General features: G+C 42.2%; 1 protein-coding gene across 8 annotated transcripts in view; it reads left to right on the plus strand.

The window, feature by feature from the left end:
• Window positions 1-288: 288 nt before the first annotated feature.
• The window catches only part of dbn1 (drebrin 1), a 115,168-nt gene continuing 102,948 nt past the window's right edge, over window positions 289-12,508 (plus strand). For 2 of the 8 annotated variants that reach the window (XM_037748123.1, XM_037748125.1), the window contains exon 1: window positions 293-490. In XM_037748123.1, coding sequence (XP_037604051.1) covers window positions 408-490 — 83 coding nt within the window. In that variant the 5' untranslated portion in view covers window positions 293-407. Of the gene's footprint in view, window positions 491-12,508 lie in introns of all 8 variants that reach the window. The other 6 variants (XM_037748129.1, XM_037748127.1, XM_037748124.1 and 3 more) reach the window with 5 other exon arrangements.

The raw sequence follows: 12,508 nt of genomic DNA on the forward strand, positions 1-12,508 counted from the left end.
TTTCTTTCCAAGTAACTTCTTTTAGTAGAAAATAAAACTCCTAATTGAAAGAATTATCCACATAAATGCTTTAATTAATCAAATTTTTTTTTTGAAAAATCAGAAAAATCTAATTAATTATTATAATTAATTAATTAATTGAGTCTTTTTGTTTTTATTTTGTGTGAATGTTTTTGTAGAATAAGTTCCCTCCTCCTGCTGGGCACTATGACCCATCAGAGTGTTGATTCGGCGCTAGGACCTGTCGGACACCCTGATCCTCTCTTTGTCTCCACCAGTCAGAGCCTCCTCCTCTTCCTCCTCCTCCTCCTCCTCCTCCTCTCTGTCCTCTCCCTGGTCTCATTCCGTGTCTCTCTCTCCATCAGCAGCGAGCAGGTCTGGATGCTTGCAGAGACAGAAACAGAAACATGGCTGTGAATCTGGGCAAGAACAGACTGGAGCTGCTGACCGCCTACCAGGACGTCATAGACGAGACTTCAGACACCGACTGGTGAGTCCTTCAGGCCTCGATCACCTCTTCTTCATCTCTCCTTTCTCTCCTTGTGTCGATGCGTTGCTGCTCTGTGGTGGTTTTGTTGTCCTGGTTGGTGCATGCTGAGGATGCTGCAGGACGCACCGTGCAGCATCATCACCACCTCCATCATAGTGGGGGTAAAACTACAGACATGCAGCAGCAGGCCGAGCAGATCCACCACTGCTCTCCTCTCACTGTCTCCTCACAGGACACTTTATTCCTCTGCAGCTTCTCCTCATTAAGCGCATTACGCAGCAACGAGCGCTGCGCTTTTACGCACTGAAAGTTTGGTTTATTTGGAGAGGTTATAATAAATCAGAGCAGCAGGTTTTGCTGCTTTGGAGTCTGAACTGCACTGCTGCAGGGTCTGGGGGGCAATGTGCTGCTGCTGCTGTGCAACACTGGCTGTGTGCACACTGGGCAAATAATTGTGCAAGAGGAGCGCTTTGTTTTCTGCTCTCAGTTTTCAGTCGGGATCCAGGTTTACTTGCAGCCAGCTGGAAGCAATTTAAGGCTTTTTACGCAAAGCGATGCAGCAGCGTGTGTGTGTGTGTGTGTGTGTGTGTGTGTGAGAGGCTGCAGGAGGGGTAGACAGGCCTGCATGGACCAGAGATACTGATGAGCCTCCTGCATCCCCAAAAGAGGGGAGGAGAGGAGAGGAGAGGGGCGAGGCTGGGAGGAGGAGGGGTGTGTTTCCATCATCACCACCCTTTGTGGCCTTTCCTCACTTTGGAAGAGGTGGCAATAAAAAGCCTGCTGAAATATTGCATGTGAAAGTGAAATCCCTGCTCTCAGATCAGAGTAGTAGTAGTAGTTCCCCATGAAGCAAGGTTTTTTTGAAAAGGCCAACAAGTCATGATAAGTGTGGAATTGCACATGTGGGAATTTAATATTAATCCCCAGACACAAAGTTCATTTGAAAAAGAAAATAGCTTCCCAAGTCTGCAAATATTGAATATATTATATAATATCCCTCACTTTGGAAGATATTGCATGTGAAAGTGAAATCACTCGATCACATCAGATCAGAGTAGTAGTTCATCATGAAGCAAGATTTTTTGAAAAGGCCAACAAGTTGGTTTGTTGATCGGTTGGTCTGTCGGTCGGTTTGTTGGTCGGCTTGTTGGTTTGTTGGTCAGTTGGTCGGCTTGTTGGTTCGTTGGTCGGTTTGTTGGTCAGTTGGTCGGTTTGTTGCTCGGTTTGTTGGTCGGTTGGTCGGTTTGTCGGTTTGTCGGTCGGTTTGTTGGTCGGTTGGTCGGTTCGTTGGTCGGTTTGTCGGTTTGTTGGTCGGTTTGTCGGTTTGTTGGTCGGTTTGTTGGTCGGTTGGTCGGTTTGTTGGTCGGTTGGTCGGCTTGTCGGTTTGTCGGTCGGTTTGTCCGTTGGTCGGTTTGTTGGTCAGTTGGTTTGTTGGTCGGTTTGTCCGTTGGTTGGTTTGTTGGTCGATCGGTTTGTTGGTCGGTTTGTCCGTTGGTTGGTTTGTTGGTCGGTTGGTTTGTTGGTCGGTCGGTTTGTTGGTCGGTTTGTCCGTTGGTCGGTTTGTTGGTCGGTTGGTTTGTTGGTCGGTCGGTTTGTTGGTCGGTTTGTCCGTTGGTCGGTTTGTTGGTCGGTTGGTTTGTTGGTCGGTTTGTTGATCTGTCGGTTTGTCAGTTGGTCGGTTGGTCGGCTTGTTTGTCCGTATGGATGTCGTCCTCTATTTTTGCTGCAAAACAAATCTACCTATGGGTACAAATAAAGTCACCTGAACCACCTGAACCTACTGTATATAGATACTGTTAAAACTATCAAAGCGCTCGATATACAGAGAAACACACACAGCCCGTATCAGAAATTGTGCATTTGAAACAAGCCGTTAGAATTTCTGTCCATTTGTGATGTCACAAATATACAATATTTAGACCATTACACAGTTTTAAACGTAAACATTCTAAATGGGTCCCAGTTCATTTCCTGTTGCAGTGTATGTGAATAACATCAGCTGACAGGAAGTAAACATGGACCCAAACTGTTGCCTAGCAACGCAATTCCGTTGAAATGCACTAAAACAGAGCGTTTCAGACAGAGGGTGAATACAGGTATATTCAAGCAGACAGTATGAGGAAAATAAAGGTGTTTTTTGAACATTACAGCATGTAAACATGTTCTAGTAGAAACACAAAATACAAGTATGAACCTGAAAATGAGCACGATATGAGACCTTTAAGTTGTTTTTGATAATTAAATAAGTAATAACAGGCACGGATTGTCAGACTTTCCTACCAGCATGTGAACCCACAATAGGAATGTAATTGTCATTAGCTGCAGGAATGTTATAGGACTATTAACGTGGTTTTGCTGTTGCTGCTGTCATGTCCCCGTCCTGGTGCACGTTTAGGAGTTAATGAAGCGTGTAAAAGCCATTAGAGGAGGTAATATTTGACTTTGAGCCGGACTGTAGGTTTAGAGTTAAACTGTAACCCCGTTGTCCTTGATCATGATAAGCCTGCAGTCTCTACTGTAGCACTTTAAACAAAATCAGCTATGCCAAAGTCAGTGAACATTTGGTAAACACGTTTACACCTTTAACAGCAGTTACACCTATTTTTGCAGCAGAAACAAGCCGCGAACACAACGTTGACATTACATCACCTTTTTAAAGTTGATATGGTGAACTTGTTTTTCACATCCGGCAGCTACAGAGCAACATATCATTCATTAGGACTCGTGTTTGTGTCCACCTGGTGAATGTAAATCCAATATTCTCACTCTTTTAGCTCTGTTTTTGGTCTCCACCACCAACTCCTGAGAGAAATATCAGTCTCTTTAGCTGCTAATTGCTCGACTATGTTCACCAGCTACCGAAATCGCATACTATACACTACATACTCAATATGTGTACTATCGTATATAGCATGTTACTATGGAGTTTCGAACGCAACCTTAGTCTCAAAAAACAACGCTATGAAAGCGGTGAAAGTGAAACCAGATCAATAAAGTCGTGGGTCGGACAGATGAACAATGAAACTCACTATTAAGATCAATAAAAGCCGAGAGGAGCTGCAGAGTCAGCTGATCATTCTCTTGTCATCTCTCATTTAATTAAAAGAGATTGATGTATCTGGTTTAAGTGGTGTCATTGAATTTACACAACAGTGATTTCCTAATCACACTGGAGGTCGTGCAGCTCAGATTTCAGATCCTGTTTTGAGTTGTTTTGGAGCGAAACTCTCTCTAGTCACCATCTTAAACCATGAAATGTGAACCTGTGCCATCTGTTGCCGGTCATTAGTCTAAATGAGGTCAGATTGACTTGAAAAACACACAGCACTGGTTCTGCTTTCAGTTTGGAGCCGTCAGGGTTTTTTGGGGGAGGTTTTGGTTCCACTTTTTGTTGTTTAGATAGTAAATAATAACACTGACAGATGAATCGATAGGGAAATAATCTTTAGTTGCAACCCTATAAATAAACAGTTAAGACAAAACTCAGGGATTTTGCTAAAATCTGAGCTGGCTGGGCTTTTGGGGATTTGAACACATGGCACATTTTGGGTGCACTACGTCATATTTGGAGATTGGAGATGACATTTAGGGGTCACTATAACAAATAAAGGGAGAATCGGAGCTGGATTTTGAGTAAATAAGCTCAGATATTGTGTCCATTTTGAGGAATATACACATTTTTCTTTACAAAACCCTCTTTTGTATTTAACAAAATAAGGCCGAACATCTGTTGTAACACAAAGCAGACAAATCTTAATAAAATAGGGATAAAATTAACCTAATTTTATGATTTAAATGAGGCAATAACTGATCAAAGAATGATTGAACTTTTACCCTTTTCGGTCAGTACTCAAAAAGTATCCTCTGGAAACACTTCTGTAACGCTGCTAAAGGACTATTTTTGGGTTGTTTATTGACAATAATCTTGTACATTTATAACGTACAAACACATCAGACGTTAGTCAGAGATGGAACGATGATTTCTATCTCTTCCTGAGCATGTTTGTGTCGTAACAGTCTGGCACGGAGTCTCTCCGGTGATGCAAAAAGACGACGTCATTGTTAACAGCTTGTTAAGTTGTTGATCCAGACAGGAAACTTTTTTTCCCCCTACTCATAAGTGTGACTCTCTGGCCTTCCTTAACCTCTCTGGTGTTTATAGCTCTGTTTTATATGTCACCATGTCACCATGTTCTCGTGACACAGAGTGAGTGACAGCTGCCAACAATCAACCTCGAAGGTTAATGTTTGTCCTCTCAAATGTTTGCTTATTCTGTCGGATGATCCGGCGGAGCAGAGAGGGCCTCAGGCCTGCCCCCGTTTTTCACACTTGATGAGGTTTGAACAAAGCCAGAGACTTCCAAACACGACTGACCCCAAACAACACGGGACACCCTCCTCCACCCCCCACTGTGTCCTAATAATGATAATATACCCGTCATCTATCCACCTAAGATCTCCTAAAGCTAGGAGTAAAGCCAGGAGTGGTCTGATCCCACGGTTTGTTCAATGGTTTAAATAGGTCTGGTGTTATATCGGCACATTAAAGGAAAAACAATCAACCATCTGAGGTTTTTAAAGGTAGCATTAATAATTATATTCCTGCATATTCTAGCTACATAAAGTGACATAATCAAGAAGACGATTAATTGAAAATGAAAGTCGACGTCAGTTGGAGCCATAAACAAAATATCAGTTCTGTCTAGAGACGCAATGCTTAATCGATTAGTTGTCAACTATTAAATTAATCACCAACTATATTGATAATCAATTAAGAAAAGAAAGGTCTAAATTCTCTGATTGCAGATTCTTAAATGTGAATATTTTCTGGTTTCTTTCCTCGTCTATGACAGTAAACTGAATATCTTTGAGTTGTGGACAAGACATTTGAGGACGTCACCTTGAGCTTTATCAACATTTTTCTTTTCTTTTCTGACATTTTATAGACCAAACAACTAATTGATTAATTAAGAAAATAATCAACAGATTAATCAACAATGCAAGCTTCTCAAATGTTTGGATATTGCTAATTATTTGTCTTCAGTTATAGTTAAAGCGTCAGTAGGCGAGATTGGAGCAAATATGATTTCAAAAAAGTTATTTTTATATTAACAGTCGCTATATGGTGACAGTAATACATGAAACAGGTAACCTGAAAAAAAAATCATGTTCCTCCGGTGTCCTCCGGTGCTCCTAACGACATCTGCAAGATTTCACAGACCGGAGGAAAACAAGCAGTCAGAGCTGATCTGAGGTCTGTTGTCATGCTGCCGTCTATGAGAGCCGGCTGTCAATCACTCTGAACTCCGACCAAACGGTCAAACTAGGCAGCGCTGATCAAACATGAATCAATATTCTGTTACGTTAATGCCTATTTCTCTCCTCAGATGTTCTCAGAATCATCTCATAGTGCACGGTTTAGCTGTAAAATGAGAACGTTTGTGACGCCGTCGCCATCTGGTGAAGGAACGCCAAGTACCGGTCACATGACCGGAGCACAGCCAATAGGAACGCTCTCTCTCAATGAAATGACCTGTGATTGGTCAAAGTCTCCCGTCACAGGCTAGATTGTTTAAATCCTGAAAACAGAGCCATGAGGAGGAGCAGAAGTCTAGTTATCTCTCAGAACACTTGAATTACAATATGCTGAAAGGTTATTATGGGATTGTTGCCCAATGATGCCAAAAATATATACTGACTACTGAAGCTTTAAGCAAATATGTCATTGGGTTTGGACTATTGGTTGGACTATTGGTTGGACTAAACAAACACTTTCGGGGATTGAAATGGACATTTTGCATTATTTTCTGACTGATTACAGACGACTAATCGATCAATAGAGAAAATAATCGGCAGACTAATCAATTATGAAAAGAATCTTTAGTTGTGGCCTGAACTGAATTAAAAACGTATAAAGTAGGTCCACAGATAAAAGTAATAATGCTCTATAAATTGAGTGCCCCTTTTTAGTTTCAGACGTAATGTCTGCGTCTTCTCCGTCTTCATTTCCTGCTCCGTCTTCTTTATCTTGTAAAGGTTTGATGTGTGTCTGCTGCTCTCTTTGCAGCAGCAGTGGAATCAATCAGGAAGGTGTTTCTTTCTCCTGAAACACAAAGCTGTAGAGGTTTCTTCATTAATTACCCGACGTCCTCACGTAACGTGTGTCTCTGTGAACAGGCCTTATCTCTGCCTCGCTCACTCACACATCCACAGCGCCGCCGTCCTCTGCAGCTTGTGTCTCGGCCCTCCGGAGAGACAAGGACTCTATTAAAACAATGCTTGTTTTTATACATCATTAGATAGAAAACTCCACTCGTAGTGCAGCAGCGTCACTCTACGGATGGTAGCGTTGGTCGGTTCAATATGTTCATATTCAAAACATGAAGGCTCAGTGGATGTTACTGCAAATCTGCTTTGAAAACTGATATCATCAGTGGATTCTCTGCCTCAAAACAATGCAGGACTTCTGTTTTTACATCACTGCTGTGGTATTCGAAGTCAAATTGTTAGCTGGGCAGACCCGAGAGCTGTAGATAGATGAGAAGGGATTAACTTTTACACCACGTTATCATTATTTCATCCAGCGCCTGAAGGACGAAGAAGAAACCGATTCTTGAACCACAAATGTCAGCCTGTGGTGAAGAAGGTGACGGTGTAAATCAGGGTTATCCGATATCAAACAATCCAGCAGACGTTCAGGAATGCCGAGCGCTCTGCGGCCGCCGATTGGCCCCCGAGGCAGCTGTCATATGACCCTTTTAACCCCCTCCAGCTGTTTGAGGAAGCCATTAGCTGACGAGTCACCTCTGTGCAGCCTGACGAGAGAGGAATCGGGCGGTGGTAAGAGGAGCCGAGCACTTCGGCCAACTCTGAGTCATGTTTCATTAATTGAAGCCGTCAGACTGAGAACCGTCAGCTCTGACTCATTTGTTCATTTTATGAACTGTTTCTCCTCGCTCACATTTTTCTACCTCCATGTAGCTAGTTATTAATTAATGTAGTTTCCGTATTTACCCCTCTGGGAACGCTTTCTGTTCACGCTGACGTCTGGATCCAAGGTCGTAGCACCGAAGAGCTGTGAGGTAAAAGAAAAAACAAACACTGCTGGAAATAAAAAGCAGCTTCAGGCCGTGTACTTTGGCAGTGTGGTGTTCATGGTGTTCTTTGGTTGGTGGATTTACTATATAGGTAATAAATGAAAGGAAAAACCTGAATAAATGAGTGTAGAAATGCTTCTAAATGAGGCCTGACAGGAGGGTTTGAGGATGACAATTATGTGAATCATAAGCTGATTTAATTTAAGTCAGCATTATCTAAACACCAGGAGAGACTTGGAGAATCCATGATGGAATAATAATTAAAAAACACCTTACTGAGACTCTTAAAGGGACTATTTGTAACTTTCAGAAATGCTTGTTAACAGCGACTCCTGTGGCCGTTAAGTCAACGAAAGTCAGCGTCCTGTTGCTCGCGCTTGTGCTCGCTCTACATAGACATGAAAGAGCATCGCTCAAAACAGTGAGGCGACACACGTCAGCTAAAAGCACAATATCACTCTATATTTCAGCTGCTTGGCAGTAATGTTAGCTGACCAGACCAAGGTCTCTCCATGAATCAATGCTGATCCTAGTGTTGGCTTTTCCTGCCTCAGCCTCCCGACCGCGGCCGGAGGGAACGGGGGAGACGCCGGAGTTTTGGTCGGAGACGACAACGTTTCTTTCTGCGGAGCCCCGTCACTTCACAAGACACGGGAAACCTCTGTTGGTCTGGAGGAGCTGCAGCAGTTATTTCTGCACAAACGTCCACTGATCATTCACTAGATATTCTCAGAGCTACTAACTCTTCTGCAGTGTGGAGTGAGCGCGCGTTCACGTCTAGAGGTGGAGCGAGACAGCGAGAACACGTGCGGTGTGAGTGAAGGCAAACAGGATAAAACCATTTGTCATTCATCTTGACCTCTTCATACTGAGTGAAACCGTTCAGCTCCGTCATTGATTACTCCGTCTCGCTGTTAGACTTGTTGGTGCCAGCGAAGGACAAATTATTATTAATGGATCCTCTCTGAGTGAAAACATTTTCTCAATCGGCTTCATATTTCTAACAACGGATTCTTCACAAGCGTGTCGGGAAGGGAAACAGGAATCAGACATGACCTTTGACCTCTTGTCTGGGATGAGGAGGAGACCAACTTCTTTGTCTCTGTTTCTTTCTGCTCTATTTCCTCTGCAGGTATTAAATCCATCTGAAGGTTTGGATGTTAGTAGACGTGTTCTCTGCTCTCTCTCCTCAGATTAATATAGAACAGGGTCAGTAGTACAACATGTAAAACAGGCTCTTACCTTCATCACGTCTGCTCTGTGAAACGCAGCCGGACATCTTCTCCCTGACATTTAATCTCTTATCTTTTTTCACATTTATAGCTTCTCCACTTATATATATTTACTAAGGAATACGGACAGTTTTTTTATTTTTGTATTGTCTCGAAACATTTCAGTTTGTTTTTTTGTTGAATATACTGTTTCATAATTTAATTTAAATTTTATTATATTATATTATATTATATTATATAATTCTATGATTGAGGAAAAGAGAGAAAATGTAATTTGTGAAGCCGTAACCAATCAATTTTTTGCTATTTTGACATGAAAATGACAAATGGTTTTTCGATTGGTTTTAAATAAAGTTGATAATTAATTAATTAATTAATTAGATTTCAAGGAATGAAAATGGGTTTAATTTATACAATTTATCCTATTTTATGTCATATTTTAATGATTATATTTTATAAAGCTAATATATTTATATTAATGTTTATTTTTATATATTGTGAATATTAATCAAACATCTGCATTTTCTTAATTTATTTTTTCTTGACAAACAGCTTTTTGTGACTCATCAAAATAAAATAATCCTAGTAATAATAATAATAATAATAATAATAATAATAATAATAAACAAGATAAAATACAGAAATAAAAAATGAATAATTAATAATAAAGAAAATAAAAATAACAGCTTTTTGTGACTTTCATCAAAATAAAATAATAATAATAATAATAGAGGTTACAAAGTGCTTTAAAAAAACAAGATAAAAAACTGAAATTAAAAATTAATAATAAATAAAATAAAAACAACAGAGGGATCATGAATGAATCCAGTTAACGTCGACGGAAAGAATCCATGCTACATTTTTGTAGACCTCATTATTAGCATGCAGACACAAAGGAGGCACCAATGGGCATTTATTGTCTTTCCCAATGAAAATAATTTTCCTTGTTTTTATTGATCGCCTCCCCTCTCCGCTCCTCCTCCTCTCTGATCTTATTTCTCTCAGCGTATATAATTATCTTGTTCTCAAATCCATCTTTCTCTTTTAATCTCCTCCTCTTTCTCCTCCTCTTGCAGCAGTTGACATTTATATTTAGGAACACTAAAGATGGTTCCCACACGGCTAGGAGGCCGGAGTCGATGGTACAAATTATGTCTTTAGCCTTTAAACACCGTCTTTATCGCAAGTTCCCACGCAAGCATGTTCCCAGTTGACTAGTGCGTTATCTACTAGCACACCAGCTACAGATGTTCACTATATTACCTTTAAGCCTCCATCTACAACTCTTTATTCCTGATTATTGTTGTAGCGCTCCTCTCTCTCTTTTTCCTGTCCTCCATCTTATCTTTCTCCCATCACCTCCTCCTCCTCCTCCTCCTTTTCTTCTTGCCGGCGACTCGCCGCAGCTCCATAATGAGGTCGTGACCTTCAGTGATCGTCTCAGTGAAGAAATGTGAGATTGCGGGTCGGTCGGGGCGGCTGCGGCGGCGTGTCAGGCCGAGGTCAGCGTCATGATGAGGGATGAGGAGGGTGATGTTGCGCTGCAGTAGTCCAGACGATGAAACCGGCAAATCAAAACCAGACACGCCTCAGGCCTTACGGGGAGACTTAATCTGATATTTTCCTCAGCTAACGCTGGTTATACGGAGGGAAAAAGGTGCAGAACTGACACTGTTTATTTTTAGTATTGCTAGCATTCCACACCGAGCTGTAAATTAGTGTTGAAGTGCTTGTGAGTTTAAAGTTTGAAGTTAAAGGTTAAAAGCTGTTTCTGGACAGAGACGTTGCTGTGTTCAGTTTTTTAAAGCACAAATGAAACTCCCTTCCTTTGTTAACACGAGGGTTTTATTCGGAAATATGTGCCGGGCAGTGTTGTAGAACATGCAGTGACTTGGAAAGCTCCATGAATTGATAACGTCTTTGATTTGAATCAACACTTCCTGCTTTCATTTAGAAATAAAAGCCCTTAAGCATTTTTTCTTTGGACAGAATTCCTTCATTTGTTAACACAAGGCTTTTATTCTGAAATATGTGCCGTATGTGTTGTAGAACATGCAGTGACTTGGAGAGCTCCATGAATGAATACAGTACAGAGTTTTTTTTAGTGTGGATTATTACCATTATTTACAAATTACCACAAGTTTCTTAACCTATTTTTGTCTAAAATAAATATAAATGACATTTATAATGAAATTAAATGGGCGTCGTGTTGCGACGTTATAGTAATTATAGTAAGTAGTAGTAGTTAATAGTAAGTAATCTGCCAGGCCTATGTCTTACCTGGTTCTGGTTCTGATCCGGGACAGCGTTTGGTCTCGTCGTGGACCTGCAGATTCATTAAAGCATCCTTCTACTGCTGTTCAGTACGGAGATACGTGTTTATCTGAGACGATGAATTCAATGTGAGGAGGACTCGGCCCAGGTGGACCTGCTGGTATCTCCACTCTACATGGAGCTGTGGAGAGAAGCAGCTGCTGGGTGGACTGGAAATTCATTTTTCATCCAGAGCTTGTTCATTTCTAAAGTATTCCGAGTATCTCACATACATCTGGAAGTAAGCAGGGAGGGTCTCGGCTCGGCTCTGATGTCAGCGGGGAATTTATTTGGATGTTTTCAAAGGGCTGTTCCTCCGTGGAGATAAGGATGAGATTTACTGAAGAGTTTAGTGCTCGGTTCTGGTGAAACTGAAGGTCAGCGTAGGTTCCTCCCTGTTCTCTGCTCTCCTCACCGACTACAAACTCTCTTCTGATATTTTTTTAATTTACCTTCGTTGTCATTGGATTACTGATATTTCAAATGGACAGGAAAAACACAAATAGGGCAGGCGGGAGGGGAGGTGGATGGGTCCAACAAACACAAGGCTTTCATCCAGGAGACCGCTGCTCAACTTTCATTTTTCACTTTACACACGTATTAATTAAACCCAACCATGTTGTTTTTTCCTAAACCTAACTTAGTGGTTTTGTTGCCTAAACCTTAGCAAGTGTTTATGTTTGAATTCACAATGTTAAGCGTGTGTTTTGTGGCCGTAAAGTGACGCCGAGGGGTCTGACAAAGCGTCAGTATGTGATGAGTTGGGATCAGAACGTGTTGGTTAGGGATGCACCGATACCACTTTTTTTCAGACCGAGTACAAGTACTTACATTTGGGTACTCGCCGATACCGAGTACCGATATGAGTACTTCTCTGTCCCAAAAGACCCTCGTTAACAGCCAGCTGGAGGGTGTGAGCGACACACGGCAGGCTGGGGAGTCCCGCATACGAGGCTCGTAAGGCTCGGGGCGAAGGTGCTTCCCGGAGCCGTGGACAAAGTGTCACCGGGGCGGACTGTCCTCAGTCTGTCCAACTGCGTCGTGCCTTCAGGGCGGGGCTCGGCCCACGTAAAAGGCGCCAGGGGTCTGCGGCGATGTCTGCAACCCACCCGACCCGTCTTGAAACACGGACCAAGGAGTCTAACGCACGCGTGAGTCAGAGGGTGCAAGCAAAACCCCGTGGCGCAATGAAAGTGAGGGCCGGCACGCACCGGCTGAAGTGGGATCCCGGCCCCACGGGGTCGGGCGCACCACCGGCCCATCTCGCCAGCAGTGGTTGGGCGTGAGCGCGTGCGATAGGACCCGAAAGATGCTAACGAGAGGTTAACGTCACGCTGCCATAAAGTGGTATCGGTGCCGATGTATCGGAGCCGTTT

Source organism: Sebastes umbrosus, chromosome 17 (genome assembly GCF_015220745.1).
Source record: "Sebastes umbrosus isolate fSebUmb1 chromosome 17, fSebUmb1.pri, whole genome shotgun sequence".
Classification (NCBI taxonomy): Eukaryota; Metazoa; Chordata; class Actinopteri; order Perciformes; family Sebastidae; genus Sebastes; species Sebastes umbrosus.